The sequence below is a fragment of the Pelodiscus sinensis genome, chromosome 6 (assembly GCF_049634645.1).
Source record: "Pelodiscus sinensis isolate JC-2024 chromosome 6, ASM4963464v1, whole genome shotgun sequence".
Taxonomy (NCBI): Eukaryota; Metazoa; Chordata; order Testudines; family Trionychidae; genus Pelodiscus; species Pelodiscus sinensis.
Window position 1 is genome coordinate 47265932 of NC_134716.1, and position 25356 is coordinate 47291287.

The window sequence follows — 25356 nt, forward strand, 5'->3', positions numbered from 1 at the left end:
TCTTCAGCTAAAGAATGGTGTATTTATTTAGGCAACAGATATGTGCGGAAGATGAGTCCTGGGATGGCGCTTCAGCTCTTTCTCAATATATATCTGGTAGCATTATGGGATATACTCCACTTGAGCAATGCTCTAGCTCGCTTTCATCTGATGCTGCACCAAAAATATACCCACTAGCCAGAACTCGGTATAATTGTAACAACTCTAAACAATACAGTCATTCCAGGATAGTTAGTGAATGTGGTGAACACACTTGCCCTATCAGACAAGAAACTATAAAGACTCCTAAGGTAAGTGAATACTTTCTTCTGTAAGCTTTAAAATTAATAATCACTACTTGTAGCAATAGCAAACAGCATTTAAAGAGAACCATGTTAACACTAATGTAGATTTAGATATTTTTTATAACTAGAAGATTTTTTTTCTTATAAAATTGAAGAGTAGTAAAAACTCTTATAATTCAAATATACATAATATTTTAAAATGGTGCATATTTTATTTGTCAAAATAATATACTGGCAGTCCCCGGGTTACATACAAGATAGGGACTGTAGGTTTGTTCTTAAGTTGAATCTGTATGTAAGTCGGAACTGGCGTCAGACGCTGCTGAAACTGATCAGTTTCAACAGCGGCTGAATCTGGACGCCAGTTTGACTTACATACGGATTCAACTTAAGAAACCCAGGCGTCCCCAAGTCAGCTGCTGCTGAAACTGATCAGCGGCTGATTCCAGGAAGCCCGGAGCAGAGCAACTCTGCCTCGGGCTTCCTGTAGTCAGCCCCTGGTCAGTTTCAGCAGCGGCTGACTTGGGGACGCCTGGGGCAGAGCAGCTGGGGTGCTGCTGGGTTGCTCCAGTAGCGCCGAGGAGCGGCTCTGCGGGACCAACCTGGCAGCGCCCCAGCTGCTTTACCCCAGACGTAGGCAAGAAAAGCCTGGTCTGCTGGGGGGGGGGGGGGAAGGGGAGGCACTAGCTGCACCTCCTACCCCCAGCAGACCAGGGAGACGCGGGTGGCGGGACCGCCCGTGTCCTCCACGGCTTTGCTCCGTCTCCCTGGCCTGCTGACCAGGGAGACGGGGAGCAAAGCCTTGGAGCACGCCCACTGCGGGCGTGCTCCAAGGCTTTGCTCCGCGTCTCCCTGGTCTGCTGGGGGGGGCTTCCCCCCCCAGCAGACCAGGGAGACGTGGAGCAGCTTTTCTCGCCCCGGAGGACGGGGGCAGCAGGACTGCAGCACATCTGGGCGTCCCGCCGCTCCAGTCCTCCAGGGCGAGAAAAGCCCCGTTCGTAACTGTGGATCCGACACAAGTCGGATCCGCGTAACTCGGGGACTGCCTGTAATATAATCATACCAGTTTGAATTATTTTGGTAATATATGTCAAAATACCTGTCAGGAAGTATGCCTAATAATACAGACTACCAAAAAAAATCAAGCATTAGAGAGTAAGGAATCTATTTGTGTATATTAAGAAATCCTATTAGACATACTAGTACAGAAGTTTGAGTAGTTCATACACAGAAACAGATTTCCTGCACCCCCCAGAAACAGTGCAAAGTCTTGTGGGAATCTGGGGTAAAGAAAAAGCTGAGGGAGAAGGAAGGAGCCTGGAAGTGAATGTGGAGGATTGTTGGGGTGTGGATGGGAGAAGTATGGAACAAAGGGATTTTTTGGGGAGGTGGTGGAGAGTCTTAGAGATGCTAACCCATGGCTCTTCCATTTAGTTAGGTATATCTGTCTCTGCTCTCATGAGGTTCTGCATCCCCACTCCCATTAAGCCTCTGATTCAGTGTGTTGGCATCCCACTAGCTCCTGTGCCTCTGCCCTGACACTAGCCCTTCTGAACCCCAGTCTGCATGATCTCCTCTCTCACTTCACAGCAGCCCTTTGTTCTGGGCTATGTTTGTACCCCTCCTGTGCCTCCTCACCAGACCCCTTGTGAATAAGGCAGCCACTGCCTCCTCTGTTCTGGCCCAACTGCCCTTTCTTCATACCCTAGACTTTATGGTTTCCAGTAGGTCTAAACTTAGCCATATAGTCTTGTATCTAATTGCAAAAAAACCAGTTACTTAAATGAGACATTTTAACTGAGACAAATGCAAAGTACAATGAAATAAAGTTCTAAAAAATGAAAGCATAGTACAACATGCTAGTCTTATACCTACATCAAGGCATTGCTTGAAATTCATATTTCTGTCATGGCAGAGATATTTTTGAAGCCAGGCACAGGTGCTAATATGTGACTTACTTAAAAACACATGCAGTAGAAATTAAACTTGTTTGTTATTCAGTAGTTTCTAGTCTAGTGTGACTATGTTTCTGAACCTACAAGTGCCAAATCATCAGGTATGGGGAGAATTCTTCAGGTGACTCCCTATTTGATTTTGTTTAGTTGACCAGCTTCCAGGCTCTCTTGATGCAGACTTAAGAGCCTTGTGATCCTGGGGCCATAGGTGGGAGATTAAATTACCATGTCCATAAAAAGTCTTTTGTTAGCACTTTTGCTGACCAAATATTTCCACCCCATAGGAGTCAGGTTCCTATTGTGGCCTGGACAGTACTCCTGATTGACAAGGAGCTGAGCCATTCACACTGCCACTTGCTGAGGGAAAACTTTTGTCTGGAGGAGGAGCTTTATGAAGCACCTGTGGAGAAAAAATTGTGTCCTTCAATTGGCAATGTAGACAAAGACTTCAGTATGCATTACCAGTCCAACTGATTAGAAACAAGTGGCCTAACTTGGCTTTGTTCTCCAAACTGAGACATGCAAAAACTATTTAAGCACAAATAACACAATGTAAATCAGATTTAATAGTTGATGTTCCTCTGATTTTTATTGGTCATCAAAATCAGTTGGTTATTGTGTACTAATTTAAAGTTAAAAATCTTAAGGTTATTTACTTAAATGTAACTTAAGTTATGGTAATGCAAATATGGTGATCTGACAAAGTGTAACTAAAATATCTTCTGGAAGGCTTTGATTTAACTTTTCAGTTCATTGTTTCCTACAGAGGAGATCAAAAGGTGATGAGCAGAAATTGGGCAATAAAAGACTTGATGGAAGTGACTCATTAGACAGAAGAACAAGTAGAAGTTCACTTCATACCTCTGTGTACGGCCGAGATACTTTGAAACCAGGTACAGGTCCTAACATGTGACTGACTTAAAACATAGGCAGTAGAGATTGAAATTGTTTACTATTCAGTAGTTTCTAGTCAAGTGTTACTTCGTTTCTGAATGTAGAGATGCCAAGCCAAGAAGTATGGGGAGAATACTTCTTTGGTGACTCCCTTATTGAGAGAGGACCATGAATAACCTTATTTGCTGATTCCACAGCATAAAGTAGATTTATATGAAGAAATTCCTTGGAAAGCAACTAAATTTAAAATTACTCCTAGATTCACTGTTAAATTACTCTTTCTGCATCTTTATTATAATGACCTAAAACTTTTTTATGACAATCAGTATGCTTAGATATCATGACAGCTGGGGTGACATAAAACTCTAGGTATAACTTAGCGATTATAAAAAGATAGTTGGCTTCTTTGACTTTATGTGTTTTAATTAGACAGGTCTAATAACGCTGTGAACAGGAAATCAAAACCGATTCCAAAAAACGAGTCTCTTCCAAAACCTGCCTTTGAAGTTACCCTTTCGGATTTCCCTAAGTTGCAGAGTTTGGAAAACAATGATATATTGGACATACACAAACATAAACGGGGACCGTTATGCTCAGCTGAAGGCAGTACTGCATTCTTGAGACAACGAGTGAGAACGCAGACTTCTGCTTTGGTGACTACAGAGGTTAGCTAATGTTTACATTTTGGAGCCTCGTAGAGTGTTTCAAAAAAATGATTGGTTTGATGAATCACTAAACAACTTGTATCACTAGTAGGATGATGATATAATAAATAGTTTGTAGAGGAAAAAGAGAAAAGATAGTCACTCTATTGAAATAGGAGAAAATTGCTCAAGAATAAGAATTTAAATGATTATGCACACTATTTTAAAATTCTGCCAAAATAACAATATCATTCCAGTTTAAATTATTTTGGTAATTTATTTCAAAATACATGTTAACAGGTATATCAACAATACCCACAAAACAAAAGAAAATATTCCCAAGGAGTAGAGTTACTGAAATCTCTACAACAATTCAGTTCTAGTGGGGAGTGGCGGATACAGGAATGAGCTGTGGATGGGGAAAACAGGCATCTCCATGACCACCACTCTGAACCCCAGCTCTGGGGCACCCTCAGATCCCAGACACCCTCATCCTTCGCTCAGCAGTGGGGCACCTCCAGAGCCCAGACGATCAGCATACCCCTTCCCCAGCCACAGGGCTCCTTCAGCCCAGACATCTGCACCTTCAGAGCCTTCACTTTCCCTAGTTTCTTCATTGTCTTGTTGGGAGATGTGACGTGGTGAAGTGTGGCCCTACCCTTTCTCGCCCTTTTCTGGAGCTGGGTCTCATGGGCTCTCTCCCATCCCCTGGAGAATGAAGATCAACCTGGCAACCTCTATTTCAGCTGGGCCACTGCACAACTCACAGTGAGCAGAGTTCTACAGTTCCAGCAGCCCATAAAGGCACAGAATTCCCCCATGACTATACTAGAACAGCTAGTATCTAGCCTACTGTACAGTTGATTACTGCTGAATAGAAATCCTGATATTAACAACTTCTGGATAATGGCAGCACATTGCTGGGAACCAATTTCAGGTCATTAACATTAGTGTTAATGGGATTTGGCTGTTATCAGTGATGTCCTGCTTATTAGCAGCTTTTTTGGAATAAAGGCAAAAGGAGGCTTGCTAGGCTGCAGCCCCAGAAGGAAGCAGCCTGGCAAACCTGCCTGCAAACAGGGACTAACTACACAGGACATAAGAGACTGTGGGCTGGGAACAGAGGAGGTGAGGCTGTGGACAGAGCAATAGCAGATAAAGATGTCTACAGCCTGAATCTGCACAGTACATCTCTGTGCTCTCCAGGCTGTGCCCTGCTGGGGGACTATGCATAAGAAAGGAAGAGCTGGGAGAGGAACTCTGAGCCCTGGAGTGAGACTGCTTAGACTTATTAGCCACTAATGAATAACTGCATCTCAGGTACTAGCAAAAAGTTGCTAATAAGTTGAATTTTTTGTAGACCGATATTTTTTCCCACATGCAGCAAAACATCATGTGAATCTCTCAACTGTGAGCCTACATGCTTCATTAATGTATCCCCTCTGTGTTCCCTTCATCCATTTTTCATGTGTGTGTGGGGGAGAGATGGGGAAATAAGTCATCAAAAACTACCTTTTTGCATAATGTTGCCTGTGAATTAATGACTGAAATGTATCTGGTTCAGCCAATCATTAATTCCCAGGAAATCCTCAGCACCTCATTCTTTATTGCTAAATTAAGGTAAGTCTGTTCTGATTTGCATTTTGTACACGTACTAGCTGGAATCTGAGACAGCTGTCATGTCTGCTGGTTGGGAAGGTCTTCTGCACAGGAGGCATTCTTAGTGTATCATTTTTAACCCCTTTTAAGATTTGAATCTCGGTATAATTGCATAGCATAATTGGGCACAATGATTCTGTTCCAGATGATTCTAAAAAGCTATGTACATTGGGAGTTTTCTGTTTCTGTATTTAAGAATACAAAATAATGCGGTGGTGTTTTTCAGGATGAAGCGTTAGTGGAAGACAAAGCAATATCAAAAATTTATGCAGAAGTAGTTTCAGTATCCTCTTCACTTGATACTAGAGGTAAGTGTTGGAGAAACCCTAAAATATCAATCACCTATTGCAGGAGTGGGCAAGATATGGTTGGGGAGCCACATCTGGCCTGCCAAACCATTTCATTAGGCATGCCCTGCTGCACCTCCCAGGCCAGCCGTAAGTGGGGGAGGGTGCAAAGTCTCCTCCCCTCACCAGGGGCACACATTCAAACCACTGCATGTCCCTCTAGGTGCCATGCATCCATTTGGCCCCTGGGTGTGGGGGTGCACATGAAGTTTCCTCCCCCTGCCAGGGGTGTGCAGGACCAGAGCTGTTCAAAATGGCTGGTGGTTCCCTCTGGGCGCTCCATACCCCTGGCATGGCAGAGGTGGGGGCTGAGAGATTTCGCATGCTCCCCTAGCCTATGGGGGAGCATGGATGGTGCCTGCCCCACCCTTTTTGGGAGCAGGATCAGCCCAGGAACCACTACCAAAATTGGTGAAGTGACCCCTCTACAAAAATTATTGCCCACCTCTGACCTATTGGGTTTGACTTGTTTCTGGTTCTCCTTAATAGAAAAGTTAGTGCTGCTGAGTGCTTCTTGAGAATAAAATAAATGTATACATATAAAAATAAAAACCTACAGTATGAAAACTATCCAGTGAGAGAGAATGAGGCAAACGTGAAAGATTCCTTCTTCACTGCAATATTCGAGTGCTTCTAGAGGACAAATAGTTGTTTTAATTGCTATGTAAATATTTTGACTTCTACAAACTATTTCCAAAATATATGTAAATCATGGATTTCTAATGCAGAGGAGTTCTTAGTTTGTAAGAGCTTGCTAGTTTTAATTTTTTAAATTTATTTGTTAAAAGCAAAAATGGCATAAGGAAAATTGTTCAAAGCAAACCACTTTTTAATATATTAATTATTTTAGGTCTTAGGTTTCCTCAGATTTATGTGTTAGCTTATCTCAAGGAGTTACCAATATTGTATATTAATGGATCATTTTTATATGGTTCAGAACTATATCCATTTGTATTCTAACAGATAAAGGTGCTCCGTCAGTTGAGGTAACCACAAATGTTTTAACTGGTGTATACAGAATTCACAAGCTAATTATCCCATTCTATGGTTTTGTGGACATCTAGAGAGTAGTGGTGATGTACTGATTCTTTTGCAGATGTGTGGTGTGTGTGTGTGGTTGTGTTTTTGTTTTTGTTTGGGTTTTTTTTGTTTTTGTTTAAGACATGATCAGATACTTCGCAACCTGAAGTTTAGTGATCTTTGTCTTCTGATGTTAAGGGTACTCCTTAAGAGGAATACAGTAAAACTCCGATGGTCCGGCATTTGATGGTCCAGCACTCCTGATGGTCCGGTACCATCAGGAACCCGGAAGTGCTCTGGGCAGCCGGACCATTGGAGCTGCTCTGCCCCCAGCTTCCCAGATTCAGCCACTGCTAAAACTGACCAGTGGCTAAATTGGGGAAGCCGGGGGCAGAGCAGCTGGAGTGCCGCCGGGTAGGTCCCGTAGCACTGCCCCTTGGGGCTGCGGGACCAACCCGGCAGCACCCCAGCTGTTCCAGATTCAGTCGCTGCTGAAACTGACCAGTGGCTGACTCCAGGAAGCCCGAGGCAGAGCTGCTGTGCCCCGGCTTCCTGGAATCAGCCGCTGGTCAGTTTCAGCAGCAGCTGACTTGGGTGCACCTGGGACAAAGCAACTGGGATGCTGCCGGGTTGGTCCCGCAGCCCCGAGGTGCGGCGCTGCGGGGACCAACCCGGCAGAGCCGGACTATCGGAAGGGGGGGCTATGAGGGGTCTGGGGTGGCATCCCCTCCACCTCCCGCATGGCCCCCCCTTCCGATAGTCCGGCATATCTGATAATCCGGCACCCGCTGGGTCCTAAAGGTGCCAGATTATCGGATGTTTACTGTACTTAGCTTTTTATTTTAAAAAATGGCAAATTACAAGTACCCTTAACAGCATTTAGTAAATCTTGGTAAGCAAACTTGTTTTGAGTAGTTGACTACTTAGTTGTTAGTCGCTGTCTTCTTTCAGAAGCTAATTAAGTGATCATCATTACAGTTATGTTTCTTGGGGCTTTGCAGATAAAGTGGAACCAATTCAGACTTCACTATTTCTATTGCTGCAGAGCAGTTTCTCCAGCAGATAAATGCAAGGTCTTTACTGCTTGAGTTTGGGGGACAGTTTCTCTTTCTCTGAGGTGGCAGCAGTGTTGCGAACAATTTTTGTCATGACCTGTGTCATATGCTGGCTGAAAGCCAAGATGAAAGAACTTGCTCATTTTATTGGCAGAGGTCACGTGATCCTACTTTAGGAATTATAGACTGGTGGTTTCTGCTGAAAGCCACTACTAGCAATATCATACAGTATTTTGGCAAGACAGCTCTGAACACATGGCTTTAGATCTCCTTGATGCATGTCAGTGTTGATATTAGCTCTGTCTCTGTATTTAAATCTAAAGTGTTGATGTCTTGTGTCTGAACTCCAGCAGTAGTAGTAGGAATTGCTCTTTGGTAACCTTCTTCTTACCATCTATGTTGTCACTCCTATATTTAATATGTAAGTGTTGAACCTTAGGTAGGCTGTTGAAGTTTGAGTTGATGTCACCCAACCCAGCCAATGCTGTCAAGACATCTTTGACAAATGTGTTGATAGTAGGAGAGGCAAGGCACATGAGATGGTAACGTTTAGTGGACCAACTTCTGAAAGACCAGCTTTCAAATCACAGAAGTAGAATAATTGGGAGAGGGTTTCCTCTTAAATGAAACTGCAGTTTTTCCAAAATTTCATTTTCAGTTCTCTTTTGCAAATAAAAATCACTGTCAAAGCTTAGAATCTACAAAACAACAAACAAGTGTGCATGCCTAGTGGAAGTAAAATATAGTAAGAAAACACCTTGGTCTTTAGCTGCCAAGCAATCAATTTACACAAATAAACAGGGCTCAACAAATGCACTCGTCCACGGCGAGTAGATTTTTCCAGCTGGCGAGTGCAGGGGCGGACTGGCTGAAGCCCGCACTACGGGCGGTGCGGCCCCATCCGATCCGCCGGCCAGCGGAGGAGCAGAGCGCTGCTGGGAAGGGGGAAGTGTGGTGATTCTTCCCACCGGGCTGTCTGCGTGCAGCTCTGGCGCGAGGAGGCGGGGTGGGATGCCAGGACGCTGGCATGACCTGGCCCCGTTGATTTTAAAGGGCTGCGGCAGCTCGGCTCTGGCCGCGTGTCCCTGGGAGCTGCCTGCGGCGCGTGGCACAGCCAGGGCCTGCCCCGCTGGCTCCAGTCCTGCCAAGGCCCCAGCCCCCCTTTGTCTCCGCGCCGCCCGTTCCCCACGCCTCCCCTGCACCTCGGATCCCCTGCTCTCCCTCTTCCCTGCGACCCTTTGGCTTTGCGCCGCCCTTACACCCTGCACCCTGTTCCCCTGATCCCTGCCCCCCCAGCTCTGTGCTGCCCATTCCCTGCACTGCCCCTAGACCCCGATCCCTCTGCCCTTCCCATTCCCCGCGTCCCATTCCCTGTGCCTCCACCGCACCCTGCTACCCCTGATCCCTGCATCCCTCTGGCTCTATGCCTCCCATTCCTTGCGCCACCCCTGTACTCCCCCACTGTTCCCTGCACCCCCTCTGGCTCTGTGCTGTCCCTGCACCCTGCTCCCCCTGTGGGTCAGGAGTGAAGGGTGCTTGCCCATAGGGAGGGGCTGGACAGGGCAGGGAAAAGGCTGCTGTGACCCAGCAGCGAGTGAAAGGGGGAGTTCACTTGAAGCGCCTTTGCCTTTATGGAAAAAAACGAATGAAAATGCTATTTGTTATTTATAGGGCTAAAATGCCGGGACAAAAAAGAAAACAAACAAAAAAACCCCATTGCAAAATGCAAACGTGTAAAAGACAACAACAAAGGGTGGGGGCAAAAAATGTTTTGCTTGGGGCAGCAAAAAACCTAGAGCTGGCCCCTGGGGAGGGGAAGGGGCTGGGCTGGGCTGTGGGGAAAGGAGGGGAAAAATATGGGGAAGGGGCTTGTTCTGAGGGGAGGAGGTCAGGAGAAGAATAAGAAGAAGAAAGGGGAAGGCACTAAGGGACGGGGTGCAGGAGAGACAACTGCCAGGGGGCCAAGTGCAGACGGTGAGGAAAAGGGCAAGAGAGGAGGTGTCAGTGGGAGGGGGGAGGGTAAGGGCAGTGGGGGTGGGAGGGGGAGGTGCTGGGAGAAGGCTTGAAAGAAGGGGTGGGCATGAGGAAGGAGCAAGGCATCTGTGAGGGCACAGGGGCATGAGGGGAACAGGGGCAGAGGGTGATGAGGGGGTGGGTATCGGAAAAAGAGAGCAAAGGGGGCAGGGGCAGTAAGGGAAAGGGGAGGCACCAGGAGGGTGTAGGTGTCAAGGGATTCTGGGGGTGAAGGGCAGACACCTGCAGGAGAGGAACCATCACCAGAGGAGAGAGGCAGGGCAGGTGTGTAGAGGGAGGTTTTAAGAGAGGGGATGAGGAGAGGTAGTTCACACGATCAGAGTGGGGCTACTGGAGGAGTGGGCACAGGGTGGAGAGAAGGGCTGGTGGAGTGGGGCAGGTCTCAGAAAGGTTGAGGGCAGTGAGAAGGGCAGGAGTCAGGACAGCAGAGGTTGAGAGGTTGGGGGGGAAGCAGGCACCAGGGGAGCTAATGGAGCAAGGGAGGAGACATGGCAGCAGAGAGAAAAGATAGAGGTTTATAAGAGATTTTTTAATAACCTGGATGATATTTATTAATAATTTATTAGTAATTACTGTTCTTATTCTTATTAGGAATTTATGCCATTAAAAAATACTTTTTGTGGGGGATGGTGGCGAGTCCCTTTTTTGTCTGGCGAGTAGGATTTTCCATAATTTGTCAACCCCTGCAAATAAATTAAATTAAAAACATTCAGAATACTTTGTCACTAACTGTAGAGGTAGTGGTATTTGATTCATTCCTAAACCTTTTGAATGTTATGCAGCTGGAGAAATAATTTGCCATTGGATAGCTCTGAATGTTATTTTCTTTCCAGCAGAACTTCCTCCAACATCTGCATCTCATTCCACTCAGTCGCATTTATCTCTGGCCACCATACTATCACAGGTTCCAAAGAGAATTGTTTCCTCGCCAGCCTGTGAACTTCTTTCCAGTAACCATTCTTACAGGAAAGAAAAACAAGATGTTCAGACCAGTAGTAAGGTATTCAGCCAATTGTCTGTTACATGCTTCATTGATTGGTTTATAAATTGTGGGTCAGGACCTTGGGGTGAGTTGCAGCCTTGTTTTATTGGGATTGCCAAGGCTGGCATTAGATTTGCTGGGGCCCAGGGCTGAATTCAAAGCTCAGGCTCTGCTGACTGGGGCCAAAGCCCTTTACATTTTGACTTCGTGCCCCCAACTGGGACAGTGAGGTTTGGCCTTTGGCTGGACAGCCGGGCTCTGGCAGGCTGAGGCTTCAGTTCCTCTTAATTTTTGTTGTGGGAAGGGGGTTGTAGTATAAGGAAGTTTTGAGAACTCCTAACATCATCCATTGATACTTCAGTGTCTTTTTAAATATTATCTGGAAACCAAATGTCTCTTTGCTAAGATAGTTTACGTGTAATTTTACACTGGCAGAAGTGTCATGCATAATGTGCCTTTTTGTCTAGCATAGTAAAAAAATTAGAATAGTATTAAACAGGAATCTAGATAATTTCCTTTTATCTACGTCTGAATGTTTTATTGGTTGCTAATTTTAATACAATAATTTTAAGTTACAATTTTTTTCTCATCTTGCTATCTTCAAAAGTTAAAGTTGAAACATGACCTCCCTTAGCAAAGTTTTTCTGTCCAAATCACTGTATCCCAGGCATGCTGCGTTATAATGCAGTAAATGCACTGCACAGCTATTATCTGCTATGCTTTCACTGCTGCTGGGTCTTAAATGATGCTCAAACTCTGCCCATGTGTTCACAATATTGAGTGATTAGGGTATACTTTATTGTACATTTGATCATTTGCATCGTTTTGATTTAAAAAAAATATTTTTACTTGTATTCTGGTACTGTTCATCTGTAAGAAGGTGATTACTCACTCATTGTGATCTTTCAATAGTCACAAACAAGAAATGATGCTAGTGAAACTGAGGCTGAGGCAGCGTCAGAAAAGAAGAAGAAAAAAAAGAAAAAAAAATCTAAATCAAATCCTGACGTGGAAAGACCTCAGAATGAAAGCGTTCTAGTACAGGAACCACCAAGGATTGAGGTACAGTCAAAAAATTTGATAATGTGTGCACGTTCAGGGGTTGGCATGTGAATTGCTAATTTGTAGAATCATGGATTTCGATTTGCGGTGTAGATTGATTCTATGCATTTATTTTACAAGGTAATTTACTCCTAGTCCCAAAATAGAGCATATTACAAAACCCTAACTTAAGTATTTAGGAAAATTGACCCTGTAAGACCACAAAGATTAGAGGAAAAAACAGGATGTGGTAGAACAACACTTGTATCTACCGTATTCAGTCCCACTGAATTCCATGCTTGTACTAGTAAGTTCCTAGGATACACGTTTGTAATGTGCATTGTGACTAGAAGAAACAAAAACTTTCAAGGAGTAAGCAAAAGAAAGCAATCTGCTTCTTACTAAGGATGTTAAATATTGATTAATTTACTAGTTAAGTAATCGATGGAATTTCCATCGACTACTCGATAGGCACTTCCGCATTCCTCCTTTGAAATGCACAGAAGCCCCTGCTGGGGATTTTTGTACGTTTCAAAGCTGGTATGCCATGTGCAGCCTGGGGCCAGTGGGATGGCCCTCTGACTTAGGCTCCACGCGGGTGCTTCTGCTTTGAAAAGCACAAGAGCCCCTCAGAGTCTTGCGCTGACCCCAGGCTCCATGCAGTGCTGCCACTTTGAAACACCATACAGAGCCGGGGTCAGCTGGGGACTCCCCAGCTGACCCCAGGTTCCATGTGGCATTTCAAACAGGCAGTGCAGCATGGAGCCCATACCCCAGGCTCCACATGGCGCTGTCGCTTTGAAGTACCCCCTCTTCCTTGCCCCCCCCCCCTTTTTGCTGCCTCTATCTGATAGAGGCAACAAGGGGGTGGGGTAAGCAACTAGTCGACTCGACAATAAGCATTTGGGTATTGGATAATTGACTGGTCCTTAACATCCTTACTACTGCGTTACACTGTACAGCTCAAAGTTTGTCATGTGTTTCAGATTAAATATTATTTTGAGGACATGTGCAGGGCCTTAGAATATCCTGTTTTTTTAAAAAATTGTCTAGATTGTAAATTGGTTTCCCTTTTTCTTATTAACTTTAACTCCTTCACTAATCCTACTTATAACCGAGTGGTGGGCAACCTGCTGCCCAAGGGCCACATGCAGCCCATTGAGATTTTTGGGTGGTCCAGGACACATTTTGTTTATCATTGCCCACATGCAGGGTTGCCAGATTCTACTGGTTTTCGTTTGCACAACTTTTTTCCTACCACTATTACAGAAGTGACACACTTGAAGCAAGGGCCTGTGATGTCAGGTGCAGGCTGATTGCACAACACTGAGAGAGCAGTGTGCTCCCTCGGTATACAATCAAAGTGCTGCTACGATTCAGTTGGCATACCCTGCAAATTTTAGGTATACAAGTGCAGTTAGCAAAACTACCCTATTGTGGGAGACCATCTTGGTTATGACTGTCTTGTGGCCCACGGAGTGGTCTAGGTTGCCCCTCACTGATATAACTCAGTGGGGTCTTCAGATTTGTGTAACTCCTGCTGAAATTGATCAGTATGAAGGCACAAGTACTCCTGTTTTATATAAATAGTAAATACGTCAAATAGAGCTACTTCAAATATATGAGTAATTTGAGCAATTTAAGGTTACTGTGGGCTCATTAATGTAAACTTGTGTTTGTCTGTTTCCAGAAAATGATTAATTCTACTCAGCATTATTTTTAATCCAGAACAGGAAGTTAGAGTAATCTGTTTTGTCATGTAGACATTACATTGCACAACAAAACTGAGAGATGAATTTTCATAGTTAACATTCAGTTTATCATTACTTAGTGTAAGTTGCATTTTAAAGTACATTGTGATTGAAAACTTTTTTAACATATTCAAAAATTCCACTATGTATACGTTGTGGTGCTAATTGGCTGAGCAAAGAAGTCTTTCATTCAACTCCGTGATGTCAATCTGTTCATACCAGATATTTGAAAACCAAATCTGGTCAGTTCCAATACTTGATGTTCTAGGCATCAGTGGGTGAAAATTGAAAAAAACATGAAGGGGGAAATAGAAGAGCCATAAGGCTCCTTAAATCTTGCAGCAGCTTCAACTACCTTTTTAGATAGAAGAACTAGTTGATGGCAGGCATTAATGCTTTCCAGTATAACTATATCCCCCATCTCAGCTCTACTCATTAATACCAGAGAAGTTTAGTAAAATTGTTGACATTCTAAATCACTTGCCTCCCAGATGGGGAGAGGGGAAATAGGAATTGGGAGAGAGGGCTTAGGGAAAAATGAGTAAGCAGTCCATTTGGCTTTAAATGGAACATTCCTGCTTTTTGGCACTTTGTCCCTATCCAAAACTGAGACAGATTTGGATGTGACTTTGTTGGTATTGGGCAGGGGACACATTTTGGACAGCACATTGCTATGCATCCTCCAGCAGGAGTGGAGTTATGCCATTCCCGGAAGTACCAAAACATCTGGTATCCTGGGAATATGTGAGTGGCCCCCTTACAAATGTGGGCACATACAGAGACTGGGGACTTTAGGTTTTGTGGTGGGTGGGAAAAGCGTGGAAAATGGTATGGTGGGGAAGGGAGCATGGGAGAGACAGATCTCTACCAGGTGGCAGAGTGGGGAAATGACCAGGAGCACAACCCCTGGACTGGGGAGGGGAAATGGGAAAGAAGGTGAGACAGTGATATGGGGGAGGAGGACAAATAAAACATAGAAGGCCCACAGAAGTCCTCGCATGTGGCAGGGGGAAATGAGGAAGGCACACAGAGCCCATAGCATGGAGAGAATGGCGGGGGGGGGGGGGCTGAGATGGAGAATGGGGATGGCTTCAGAAGGTCCATGAAATTGTGGAAGATGGAAGCATGGCATACAGGGAGCTTGTCAGAGGAATGAAGGGAGTCAAAGAGCCTATGGTGTGCTTCTTTATGCTCTCATCAAACAGTGGTGGGCAGCTTGTGTACCATTGGGGTTCTGTGTGTGGCCCATGAGACGTTTTGTTTACAGCTGCACAGGATTGCTAGATTTTGCTCGTTTCCATCCATGTCGTTTTTTCCCCCAATTGGTATTATTGAAGTGACATGTACATAAATCAAGGGTACATGAAGTGAGGTGTGTGCTGATTGCATACAAAATTGACCAAGAGAGTCATTCATGTCCCCTACAAAGTGCTGCTATGGTTCAGTTAGCATGCCCTGCAAATTCTAGATATGCAAGTACAGTTAGCAAAACTGCTCTATCCCGGGAGACCGTCAGGGTTATGAAAATCTTTCAGCCCACTGAGGTGAAAGAGGGCCAGTCCTACATTCCACTCACTAGCCTAGGTTGTTCACCACTTCTGCAGAAGCAACAAGTGTGTGACCTTCTAGTTTGTTGAATATTGATGTATATACATGCATTCTTTGTGCTGCTGTTTCTCTGTAAAGATACATAGCGAATTGTATCAAAAGCCGCATATACTTATTTCTTTTTATTTCTTTGAATGTTCACAATTCTATAGTCCAAAACTCATGGCACTCCCCTCTCTTGTTCCCCTTCTCTCTGTCACCCACGCTTTATTTAAGGCAAGACTACATAACTTGATGGTAGAGTGGGAAATTGGGGCTATGGAGTCAAAATGCTTTTAAATGATACTAGCAGGCTGCGCCCCATGCTAGCTACACTTGCCAACCCCCCTCTCTCTGGCAGCTTTTGCAGCTGGAGAGCGCGATGACGTCGTTTTGTTGTCTGAGGGAGAGGGGGAGTCATTCATTCCTGAATAGAGGTGGTGGTACTTTTAACTGTCTACACTAGTTGACTGCAGTACTGACTGCACTCAGTGCTAGGAAAGCTTCAAGATCTGGCATTTGTTAATGCAAGCATTTTGAAAAAAATAATCCTTCATTTCTGAAGTATTTGCAGTCATATGCACAATCGGAGTCTTCTGCAGCTTTTAAGTATTAAGTTGTTAATAGCTGAAGGAGCTACACTTAGATTTTTCCATGTACCTTTATACTCCAAAATATATAATGTATGTTTCTTTATGTGGAAGGGAAGAAGAGAATGTATATTTAATTTGTAGCTGGAATTTGGAATGGATTTTTTTTTAAATGATGGCTTGTATTTTATTTAGGATGCTGAAGAATTTCCGGATCTGGCATCTGCTTCTGACAGAACAAACAGAGTGGGGACTCAGAAATCCACTTACACTCCTCCTGTGAACAGAATACAGCCTGAAGTAAGAAATCTTGTTAGATGACTCCCATATACTTACTTTGTATCTCCAAAAACCAAACAGGAAAAAAATGGAAACTTTAAAATGTTGGATTTTCTTATTAGTTGTGCTTCTATTTGGTGACGAGCTTACTCTTGGAATGTGTAAAAGAAAATGGACTGGGTGTCTATTGCAGTATTGTAGCCATGTTGGTCACAGGATATTAGAGAGACAGTGTGAGTGAGATATCTTTTATAGGGCCAACTTCTGTTGGCGAGAGAGCAAGTTTTCAAACTCAGAGAGCTCTTCTGTATGCCATATGTAAGCTAGAAAACCTATCTTTCTCACCATTTGAACTTGGTCTAATAAAAGATAAATTACTTCACCCACTTACTCAGCAACAGATACCCATGAGACTATCTTCAGCTTCCGGCTTTGCAGCCTGATCAGTGATACATACACTCAATATATATCTAGGGCAACTGGAATCCTAAATTCCAGTGCCAGTCTGCAGCAAGGGCAAGAGCTGTGCTGCTTTTCGGTAAAAGCAATCTACCTGCATATGAATTCCTTTCACTATTTTCCAACTTCAAAATCATTCTGCAGAGAAGGAGCAAATCTAAGGCTCAGTTTATACTTTCAACTTATGTCTGCACAATTACATCACTCGGGGTGAGGACAAGTGATGTAGCTATACCAGCCTACCCCCAGTATAGACAGCTCTTTGTTGATAGGAGGTTAGTTCTCCTGTCTGCATAGGTATCGTCTTAGCTAAGTGTCACGGTAGCACTGTGAGTTTAGACAATCCTGAAGCCATTTCTTTGTTACACTGGAGTAATGTTTCTCAACCTTTGGTATGTGACCTGCAAGAAGGGGTGAAGAATATGATAAAGTATTTAAAACTTTTCTTCCAAAGTGAAACCTACAAAATTCCTAAAGTAACATCAAGGCAGCTCGAACCTTCAAAGGTTGTGAGGTTAAAACATGCTCTTAAAATTCTCACACATCATATAGGCTTATCATTTTTTGTGTTGCAACAAATGTAGAGGAGTCACAAAAATATTTTTCATCACCAACCAGAAAAGATTGACGCATTGAATTGGAAGAACCTAGATATGATCATAGTAGGAAAACTAGAACTACTGAAGGAAGATAGAGAGCTTGGATTGAGTTGACCAGTGTAGCAGCCAATAAATGCTCACTTTCTTAGGGAAACTTACTGTTCGCTATTTCAGCTCAGTGTCTCATTTCCTATTAGTGTAGGTAAACTGGCCTATTCCTTTATCCCCTGGCATATATTCACATTGCTTACACTTTGGTGTTTTAAGTCTTTCTGTCTTTAAATTTCAAAGGTACCTCTAACCAGAGAGTCCTGTGATGCATCCAATTTTGGAGTCCCTGTAATAGCAGGGAAAAAACCAGGGAAACAGGCTTCATCTGCTACACTGGAAAGGAAAAAAACCCAGGTAAACCAATACCCATGCAACTAAGTGATCACAGGCTGAAATTGCAAAAAAAACCCCTAACATATTTAGCAATAAGGACCAAGAGCTTCGATCTTACATGCAGATTTGTTTCTATTTCTGAATCTGCAGTAAATGGCCTGATTCTTTAGTTGAAAGCACTTGACACCTGTGAAAATCAAGGTACTTTAGGTTTTCAGGTGGGGGAAAAATTGGCTAATGCATCTTTTCACTTATTTTTATAGTGTATATGTTTTAAGTATTGATGATCATCCCCTTAGCTCATCTGACTTGATCATGACATGCCTTGTCCTAAACCAGTGTCTTAAAAATTCAGAAGCTGAAGCCTTAAGGATATTGCATGTCCAGATGTTGTATCTTCTCTTCTACATCCAGCTGTAGGCATGTCATTTTTAAGCTGTGGAAGAAAAGCAACTTTTGTTTAGGGCAGCAGTGCTGCCCCCAAGCTACCTTTTAAGATATAAGGGTATGTCTACACTATCACCCTAATGTAGGCAACCGGAGTTGCAAATGAAGCCCAGGATTTGAATTTCCCGGGCTTCATTTGCATATTGCTGGGCGCCGCCATTTTTAAATGTCCGCTAGTGCGGACTCCGTGCCCCGTGGCTACACGCGGCACGAACTAGGTCGTTCAGATTAGGCTTCCTATTCCACGAGGAGTAACGGTAGTTGGGAATAGGAAGTCTAATCCAAACTACCTAGTCCGTGCCGCGTGTAGCCACGGGGCACGGAGTCCGCACTAGCGGACATTTAAAAATGGCAGCACCCGGCAATATGCAAATGAAGCCCGGGAAATTCAAATCCCAGGCTTCATTTGCAACTCCGGTTGCCTACATTACCTCCCTAGTTCGAGCTAGGGTGATAGTGTAGACATACCCTAAGAGAAGGTGAGGTATGCTGACTTATTCTCCTATCCCCCCCCCAAAATCTTCCTGGATCATTCCAGGATTCATTAGCACGTCACCGGGTCTGTATTGTTCTCTATAAACTTTGAAAAATGCTTTCAGTGGTTCAGTGGGCTCTTCAAAATTATTTTCAGCTTGTTATCAAACAGGTGATAAGGCAAACTTGTAACCAGCCATGCAGAGCTAGACTGTAGCATGGCCTGGTAATAGAAGTAAATCCGAATTCCCTAGTGTCCTGCTCCCTGGCTTGGCTTGTTATTGGTTTGGTACCTTATTAAAACGATGGCTGGGGCTCTGAAGGAAAAAAGTAACAGTGATTCAGGAAAGTGATTTTAGATGGGGCATTGCTTACTCTGGCATTGTTTGTTACAGAAATCATGGAGGGCCACGATCCAGCAGCAATCTTTTTGTCTTATTTTGGTAGCTATAAAATGACAGGGGAGTCATAATTCTGAATAAGAATTTAATTTTTAAGTGTAGGCCAGGCCTAAGGTTGCAGAAAGTGCTATGACAAATTTTGCACCCCACATATGTGGTTAGGTTGACTTCGACCCTGGTGTAGAAATAGCAAGATTGATGAATTGACCTCTGTCCCAGCTCAGTTCCCCAACCTGGCACATCGAGTGTAGATATTGGGGGCTGGCTAGCAGAGTCAACTCTATAAGAACCTGTCTCTCAACTCCCAGAGACAAACTTGTCCAGTCTCAGTTTCCCTAGTTTCCCTGAAAATATAAAATAAAACCTTTTCCAGAGAAGAAACCAATTGAAATCACTTCCCTGAGGCAAAGCTGTCCCCCATTTCGCAACCTCCGTTTTGCTTGGAGTTGGGAAAACAGAGATAAGCTGCAGAGAACAATGGGGTCTGCTTCTTTGTTAATGTGGTTTCACTTGGGCACTTCAGGCATTAGGTTTAAGGACACAAAAATCAACCAATACTGGTTAACCAAAACAATAAGAAAACACTTTTATTATTAAAACAAGACTACTGTTGCAAGCATAGTAAACGACTGGGTGTTAAAAGCCATGGATTGAAATAGACCCAAGGATTCTCCCTAGGCTGTAATTCTTAGTTACAAAAGAGAAGAGAAAAAGCAATTAACCAGCCCTGATATGATTTCCAGACCCCAAAACAAGGAAAACAATAAAACCTGACAGACTATCTAAACTTTTTCCTACTTACACATGTTAATGGATTTAAGGAGTCTGTTCCTGAGAGAGTCAGTCTCTCTTGCTCTGTACCTGGGAAAAACTGCTGCTGACTCCAAAACAAAGGAGAAAAAAATCTCGTTTGTAATTCCTTATCTTCATTTCATTGACTGAATGCCCAAAGCCCCCTCCCTCATGTGCAGCTCCAAGTTAGCTTAACCCTTTCCTCATTCTCCAGGTAAGTCAGACTCTCCCTTGCGGCTCCCATTCACGAAAACCTCACTGCCACTTCTTGGAGTATATCAGTGGAAGAACCCTTCTGCTGATATGCGAAGTGTTTGTTGTTAAATTGCAATAATAAAATCAAGACCATAACTCTTCTATACATTTAGATCTATAATTAATTTTATCTCTCTAAAATAAAAATGGATTGAATATTTATCCTATATATTTCTGAAGTAAAATTAATAACTCCAGTAAGCCTTAGTAAAAGGTACCTGATAGAGGGTATGTCTATACTTGCCCCCTAGTTCGGTCTAGGGAGGCAAATGAAGCATACCGAAGTTGCTAATGAAGCGCGGGATTTAAATATCCCGTGCTTGATTAGCATATTCGCGGCTGGTCGCCATTTTAAAATGCCATTCGCCCGATTTAGCTTGCTGCGGAGTAACAGTTAATTCAAGGGAAGGGTTTTGGATCGGACTACCGCGTCTACATGCGGCAAGCTAAATCGGGCGACCGGCATTTTAAAATGGCGACCAGCCGCGAATATGTTAATCAAGTGCAGGATATTTAAATCCCGCGCTTCATTAGCAACTTCGGTATGCTTCATTTGCCTCCCTAGACCAAACTAGGGGGCAAGTGTAGACATACCCATACTTCCTAAAGCAAAAGCCAGTTCAGTCCTGAAATTTCTGCTGATGCTAGTATAAAGAGGTTTCTTTGATGCTGGGTTTTAGTAGATGTCAAAAATGTACATCAATAAACCAAAACAATCATTGTTCAAAAGATTTGAAGATATTTTTCCACTTGTTCTGATCTTTAAACACAGGTATTCCTGAATTAATGTGTCCATAGTAGATTGTAGAGCACAAGAAATGCAGCCTCTTAAAATCTAAAATGGGATAATCCCAGTTTTATTCCTGTCTTCCTTAGGAGGCTACTAAGGGCAGTGGAAAGAAGAGTCAGATTCCAATGCAGTTGGATTTGGGAGGCATGCTGGCTGTATTGGAGCAGAAGCAATATGCAGAGAAATCGAAACAGTCCTCCAAGCCTGTGGTGCTTTCAGGTACAAGACAAGCTATGATTAGATTTCCTTTCTTCGTATCAACTGTTGTAGTTTCAAATATGGGAAATTTAAAAAATAGCCTCAATTTTAATGAGTGGTAATTAAAGGAACAGCCCCACATTGTTTAGCTGGAAACTATCTTTTCAGATGTGTGCCATTCTCCCATGCTGACCTATTTGGCCTTTTTTCAGTTTTATGATGTAAAGACTTGGCCAAAGTGTATTTCAGCTTGGCATTTTGGTTTTGTTTTTAAAATAAAAGCAGTTTGGTCTTCCTTTGCAAGTGGCGAAATTGGAGCCTGAGCAAATGAAAGTGAAGAGGAATTTCAATCAGTTTAATTTTTTGGAATATTGATTGAAACGCCTCAAACACTTGAGAATAAAACTCTCTGGTATAGATTCAAATCTTTCCATCTTATTCCTTCAACCAAGGGCAGCTACAATTGTTAATCCTAACTCTCAGAATAGTTTATCCTTCTATAAAATTATCCTTCTATAAGTACGTTTTAAGAGTGGCTTGGAGGGAAGGGGACAGGGTGAATGATGAAGCAGGAGGTAGAACATTTGACTCATAACATAAGAACATAAGAATGGCCGTACTGGGTCAGACCAAAGGTCCATCTAGCCCAATAGCCTGTCTGCCGACAGTGGCCAGCACCAAGTGCCTCAGAAGGGGTGGACCGAAGATAGTGATCAAGCAATTTGTCTCATGCCATCCATTTCCAGCCTCTGACAAACAGAGGCCAGGGACACCATTTCTATCCCCTGGCTAATAGCCTTTTATGGACCTAACCTCCATGAAATTATCTAGCTTCTCTTTAAACTCTGTTATAGTCCTAGCTTTCATAGTCTCCTCTGGCAAGGAGTTCCATAGGTTGACTACACGCTGTGTGAATAAGAACTTTTTTTTTATTAGTTTTAAACCTGCTACCCATTCATTTAATTTGATGTCCTCTAGTTCTTCTATTATGGGAACTCATAGCTTCTGTTTCTGTAGTAGTAATTACATTGGAATACTTGTGTCTGCAATTGTCATGGAAGAGAGATGAGAATGTCTTGTCTGTACCTAGAAGGGATAAGATAAAGCAATTGCTTTATCAAGAACTTTTTGAGTCTTAAGTGCTCCCAATAATTCTCTTGAGACTGAGCCAAAATTAGAGCCTGGCTTATAGGTTGTGAAATACCCTTATGGTAACTGCTAATATAGCTGCAAAGTAAAAAAAAAAAAAAAAAAAAAAAAAATTGGAAAAGTCAAAGAATTCTAATAGTTATGAATATCATGTTTATCTACATTATTGCTTTTCTACTTCTTTTGCAAAGTACAGGAAAAGCAAGAGAGTTGCTCAGTCATGGTAATTAAACTTAAAATGATGTTTTATATATAAAGATGTTTCTATATAAAGGCGTCTGTCGTCTTAAAGAGAATTGGAAGGAGATCATATCTTAATTATGTTAAGTTACTGAGTTGTTTGACACTGTAGAGGTTATTAAATGTGTTAATTTGTCCTAGAAACAGCAAATAGCAATCTCTTGTAATGCTGTGCCTTACATCCTAGTTTGTTTTAAATCATCAACTAATTTGTTCTTGAGTAGTTACATTGAGCAGTATTTTTATTTTTATTATAACTGGTAATTGTTAGTAGGTAAGACAATTACACTTGGATTTATTTAAGGTATGAAGGTAAAATGTTTGATTTTTAAAAGCTAATAGTGGAAATGATGTAACTATATATAAATAGCCAAAATGAAAATACTGTTGTCTTCATGAGCACTAGCAAGGGCTCAGTAAGAAATTTTTCAGTATTGTAAATTCAATTATTTTTCTCCAGGGTATGAATACATAGTTACAGACATATTGGAGCTTAAGGATTTTATGCATATTATTAAATTTGAAGCAACATATAATCTTTAGCTCTACCTACATATGCGTTTATATTGAGGAATTTCCTTGGCTGTGTTCTCAACTGAGTTCTCATTTAAGTCTAGCTTGAGAAGAGAAGCTGTCTTGTAGCAGTTTTAAGTAATCTGAATGCACAGGAGCTAATCAGCTCTGAGTAACTTGCTTGATCCCTTAAAATTTCTAAGTAGAGGCATCTGAAAGATACAAAAAGTGGCTTGCAACGTTTTCAGAAAAATATGTGGCAAAATATTAAGGTAAAAGGATTTCTGTGCTGTTCCTGAAAGCTTCACAGACTTATGCAGCTAGAAACTCTTACTAGGAGTATATTAAAAGCTCTAGCACATAATTGAAGGTAAGATACAAACTAGGGATGCGACTAGTTGCTTCTCTCCCCCCCATTACCTCCCCCTTGCTGCCTCTATATCAGAGGCAGGGGAGCAGGAGCTGGTGCTGGGGGGAGCCGGCTTAAAAGCCAATTCCCCCCCAGCACTGTCTCCGCTGGGCATGGGGGGCGGCAGGGGAGGCAGAGGCACAGGGGGAAACAGCACGAGCGGGGACTGAAGCAGTCCCTACTTGCACTGGTCCGACTGCTGTGCCTCTGCAAGAGCTACATTTCAAAGGCAGAGGCCGCGCAGCGGGAACTCAGGGCAAGCGGGGACTCAAGCAGGCCCCGCCAGCCCTGAATTCCTGTTACTTTTAAATGTAGTAAGCAGCACGGGCGGCTCTTACTACATTTAAAAGACAGAGGCGCAGGTGGGATAGCGAGCGCTCCACCCCATCCCTTATTGACTAATTGATAGAAATTCCATCGACTACTCTATTAGCTGATTAATTGAAATGTTACATCCCTCATAGAAACTATAGAGGGTGGGGGGGGCGGATAACATCCCAAATGGCAGGTCTCGTAGAACTTCCTAAAATTTCCCATGATTGAAATTTTCTTCATTTTTTTGAGATTTATGGGATAATATAGATGGATGGTAGAATATTTTTTTGGGAAGGAGCTGGCACAGACTAAGCCTTCCCTGCCCCCCTGACTCAATTGCATAAAAGTGTCTCTATTTGATAGGGAATTGTGGGATTTACACTGATGATAGATAAACCCTAAACTTGCCTAGATTTTGTTCAGATGTTAACTTTGAGTTACAGGTGTGTGATGAAAACTCTCTCTTACCTCAGTTGGTGGAGCCATACCAATACTTTCAAAGGAACCTACAACAGTAACAAAAAATCAACAATTGAATCAAGGGAAGACACCACATAATCCATTGGACTCCAGTGCACCTTTGGTAAAGAAAGGAAAGCAGAGAGAAGTCCCCAAAGCAAAGAAACCAACATCTCTTAAAAAGGTGCTCTAATTTATTGCCTCTTATTAAATATGCTTATAGAGACTAATTGAGCTATCATCATCTGTTAAATCTATTAATCTGGATTTCAGCCTTGCTCAAATTCAGTTTTAGAGATCCTTGATTTTTTTTTAAAGTCTCTGTATATGATCAAGCTTAATATATTTATCATTGTTCCAAATAATCATTCTCTGTTCTGAACTCCAGCCACTTCGTAGCACGAGGACTGTGTGTAGGAAAAGGCATTCAGATCATTGGGATGGGGAAGTGTATTAAGTACCACGTTCTCTAGTTTAGCCAAGCAGTGCTGCGTACAGGTTTGGACAGGGTGATTGCATCTCAAGCATAAATCAGGGCAGCATGGAGCTTTCTCCAATCTCTGTCTGGTTGGCTATGGGGCTTTTGTGGAAACTGAAGATATAAAGATCTCCAGGCCCCTTCCTATAGCTGTTGGGCATCCTTTTATGCTAGGACAGTGGCATAGCATAGTTCAGTTTCACCCAACGAGAGTGCTCATGGAACCTGTTAGAATGACTTAGTAACTGCTCTGCACTGCTGAAGTGTGCCTGAAAATTGTACAGTATAAAAACTATAGTTAATTTCCTGTGTGTTCCCTTGGACATCACCTCCCTTTGTTCATCAGTTTTCAGACTAAATTTAAGGGCAGGGAACCATGTTTTTTGTGTGTGTGTTCTCCATGTTTCTGTTTTTGTTTTTTAGACCTGTTGTAATAGATGTATCGGGTTTTGCTTTTTCTTGATGCTTCTCTTATACAGACTTGTTTTTGACTGTTGAAACTGGGCTCTGTGGTGGGAGTACAGGTTGAACCTGTGTAAACTGATACTCTCTTGTCTGGCAACATCCTTGGTCCAGGATGACTACGGATGTTCCTGGACCAGTGAGTCCCAGTGGAGCGCTGATGCCTAGGAGCTCTGTGGGCTGGTAGAGCTGTGGGCTGCTGGCAGTAAGCTACCAGAAGGGCTAAGAGCACAGCTCCCCACAGTTAGGCTGCAGACCACGGAGGTCCAACCTGTAGTGACAAACTTGGATAAGTCAAAGGAGCCAGTAACCCCATACATGTTACCTGCAGCAATAGCTAGCTACATTGAGGACTGTTGCAAATACAAGGAAGGATGACTGATTTCAAGTAGCTGTCCGCTGCTGTAGAA

At 43.0% G+C, this 25356-nt stretch overlaps 1 protein-coding gene across 9 annotated transcripts in view; it reads left to right on the forward strand.

Moving 5' to 3' along the window:
- The window catches only part of SECISBP2 (SECIS binding protein 2), an 86779-nt gene that overhangs the window by 6500 nt on the left and 54923 nt on the right, over positions 1 to 25356 (forward strand). For 8 of the 9 annotated variants that reach the window (XR_012904733.1, XM_075931875.1, XM_075931878.1 and 5 more), the window contains 10 exons: positions 32 to 290; positions 3006 to 3132; positions 3563 to 3798; positions 5663 to 5744; positions 10726 to 10892; positions 11787 to 11936; positions 16039 to 16143; positions 17472 to 17585; positions 20810 to 20942; positions 24021 to 24190. Coding sequence is in view for 8 of the 9 variants with exons in the window: in XM_075931875.1 (XP_075787990.1) it covers positions 32 to 290; positions 3006 to 3132; positions 3563 to 3798; positions 5663 to 5744; positions 10726 to 10892; positions 11787 to 11936; positions 16039 to 16143; positions 17472 to 17585; positions 20810 to 20942; positions 24021 to 24190 (1543 nt within the window). In the remaining variant the exon portion in view is untranslated. The remainder of the gene's footprint in view (positions 1 to 31; positions 291 to 3005; positions 3133 to 3562; positions 3799 to 5662; positions 5745 to 10725; positions 10893 to 11786; positions 11937 to 16038; positions 16144 to 17471; positions 17586 to 20809; positions 20943 to 24020; positions 24191 to 25356) is intronic. The other variant, XM_075931879.1, reaches the window with a different exon arrangement.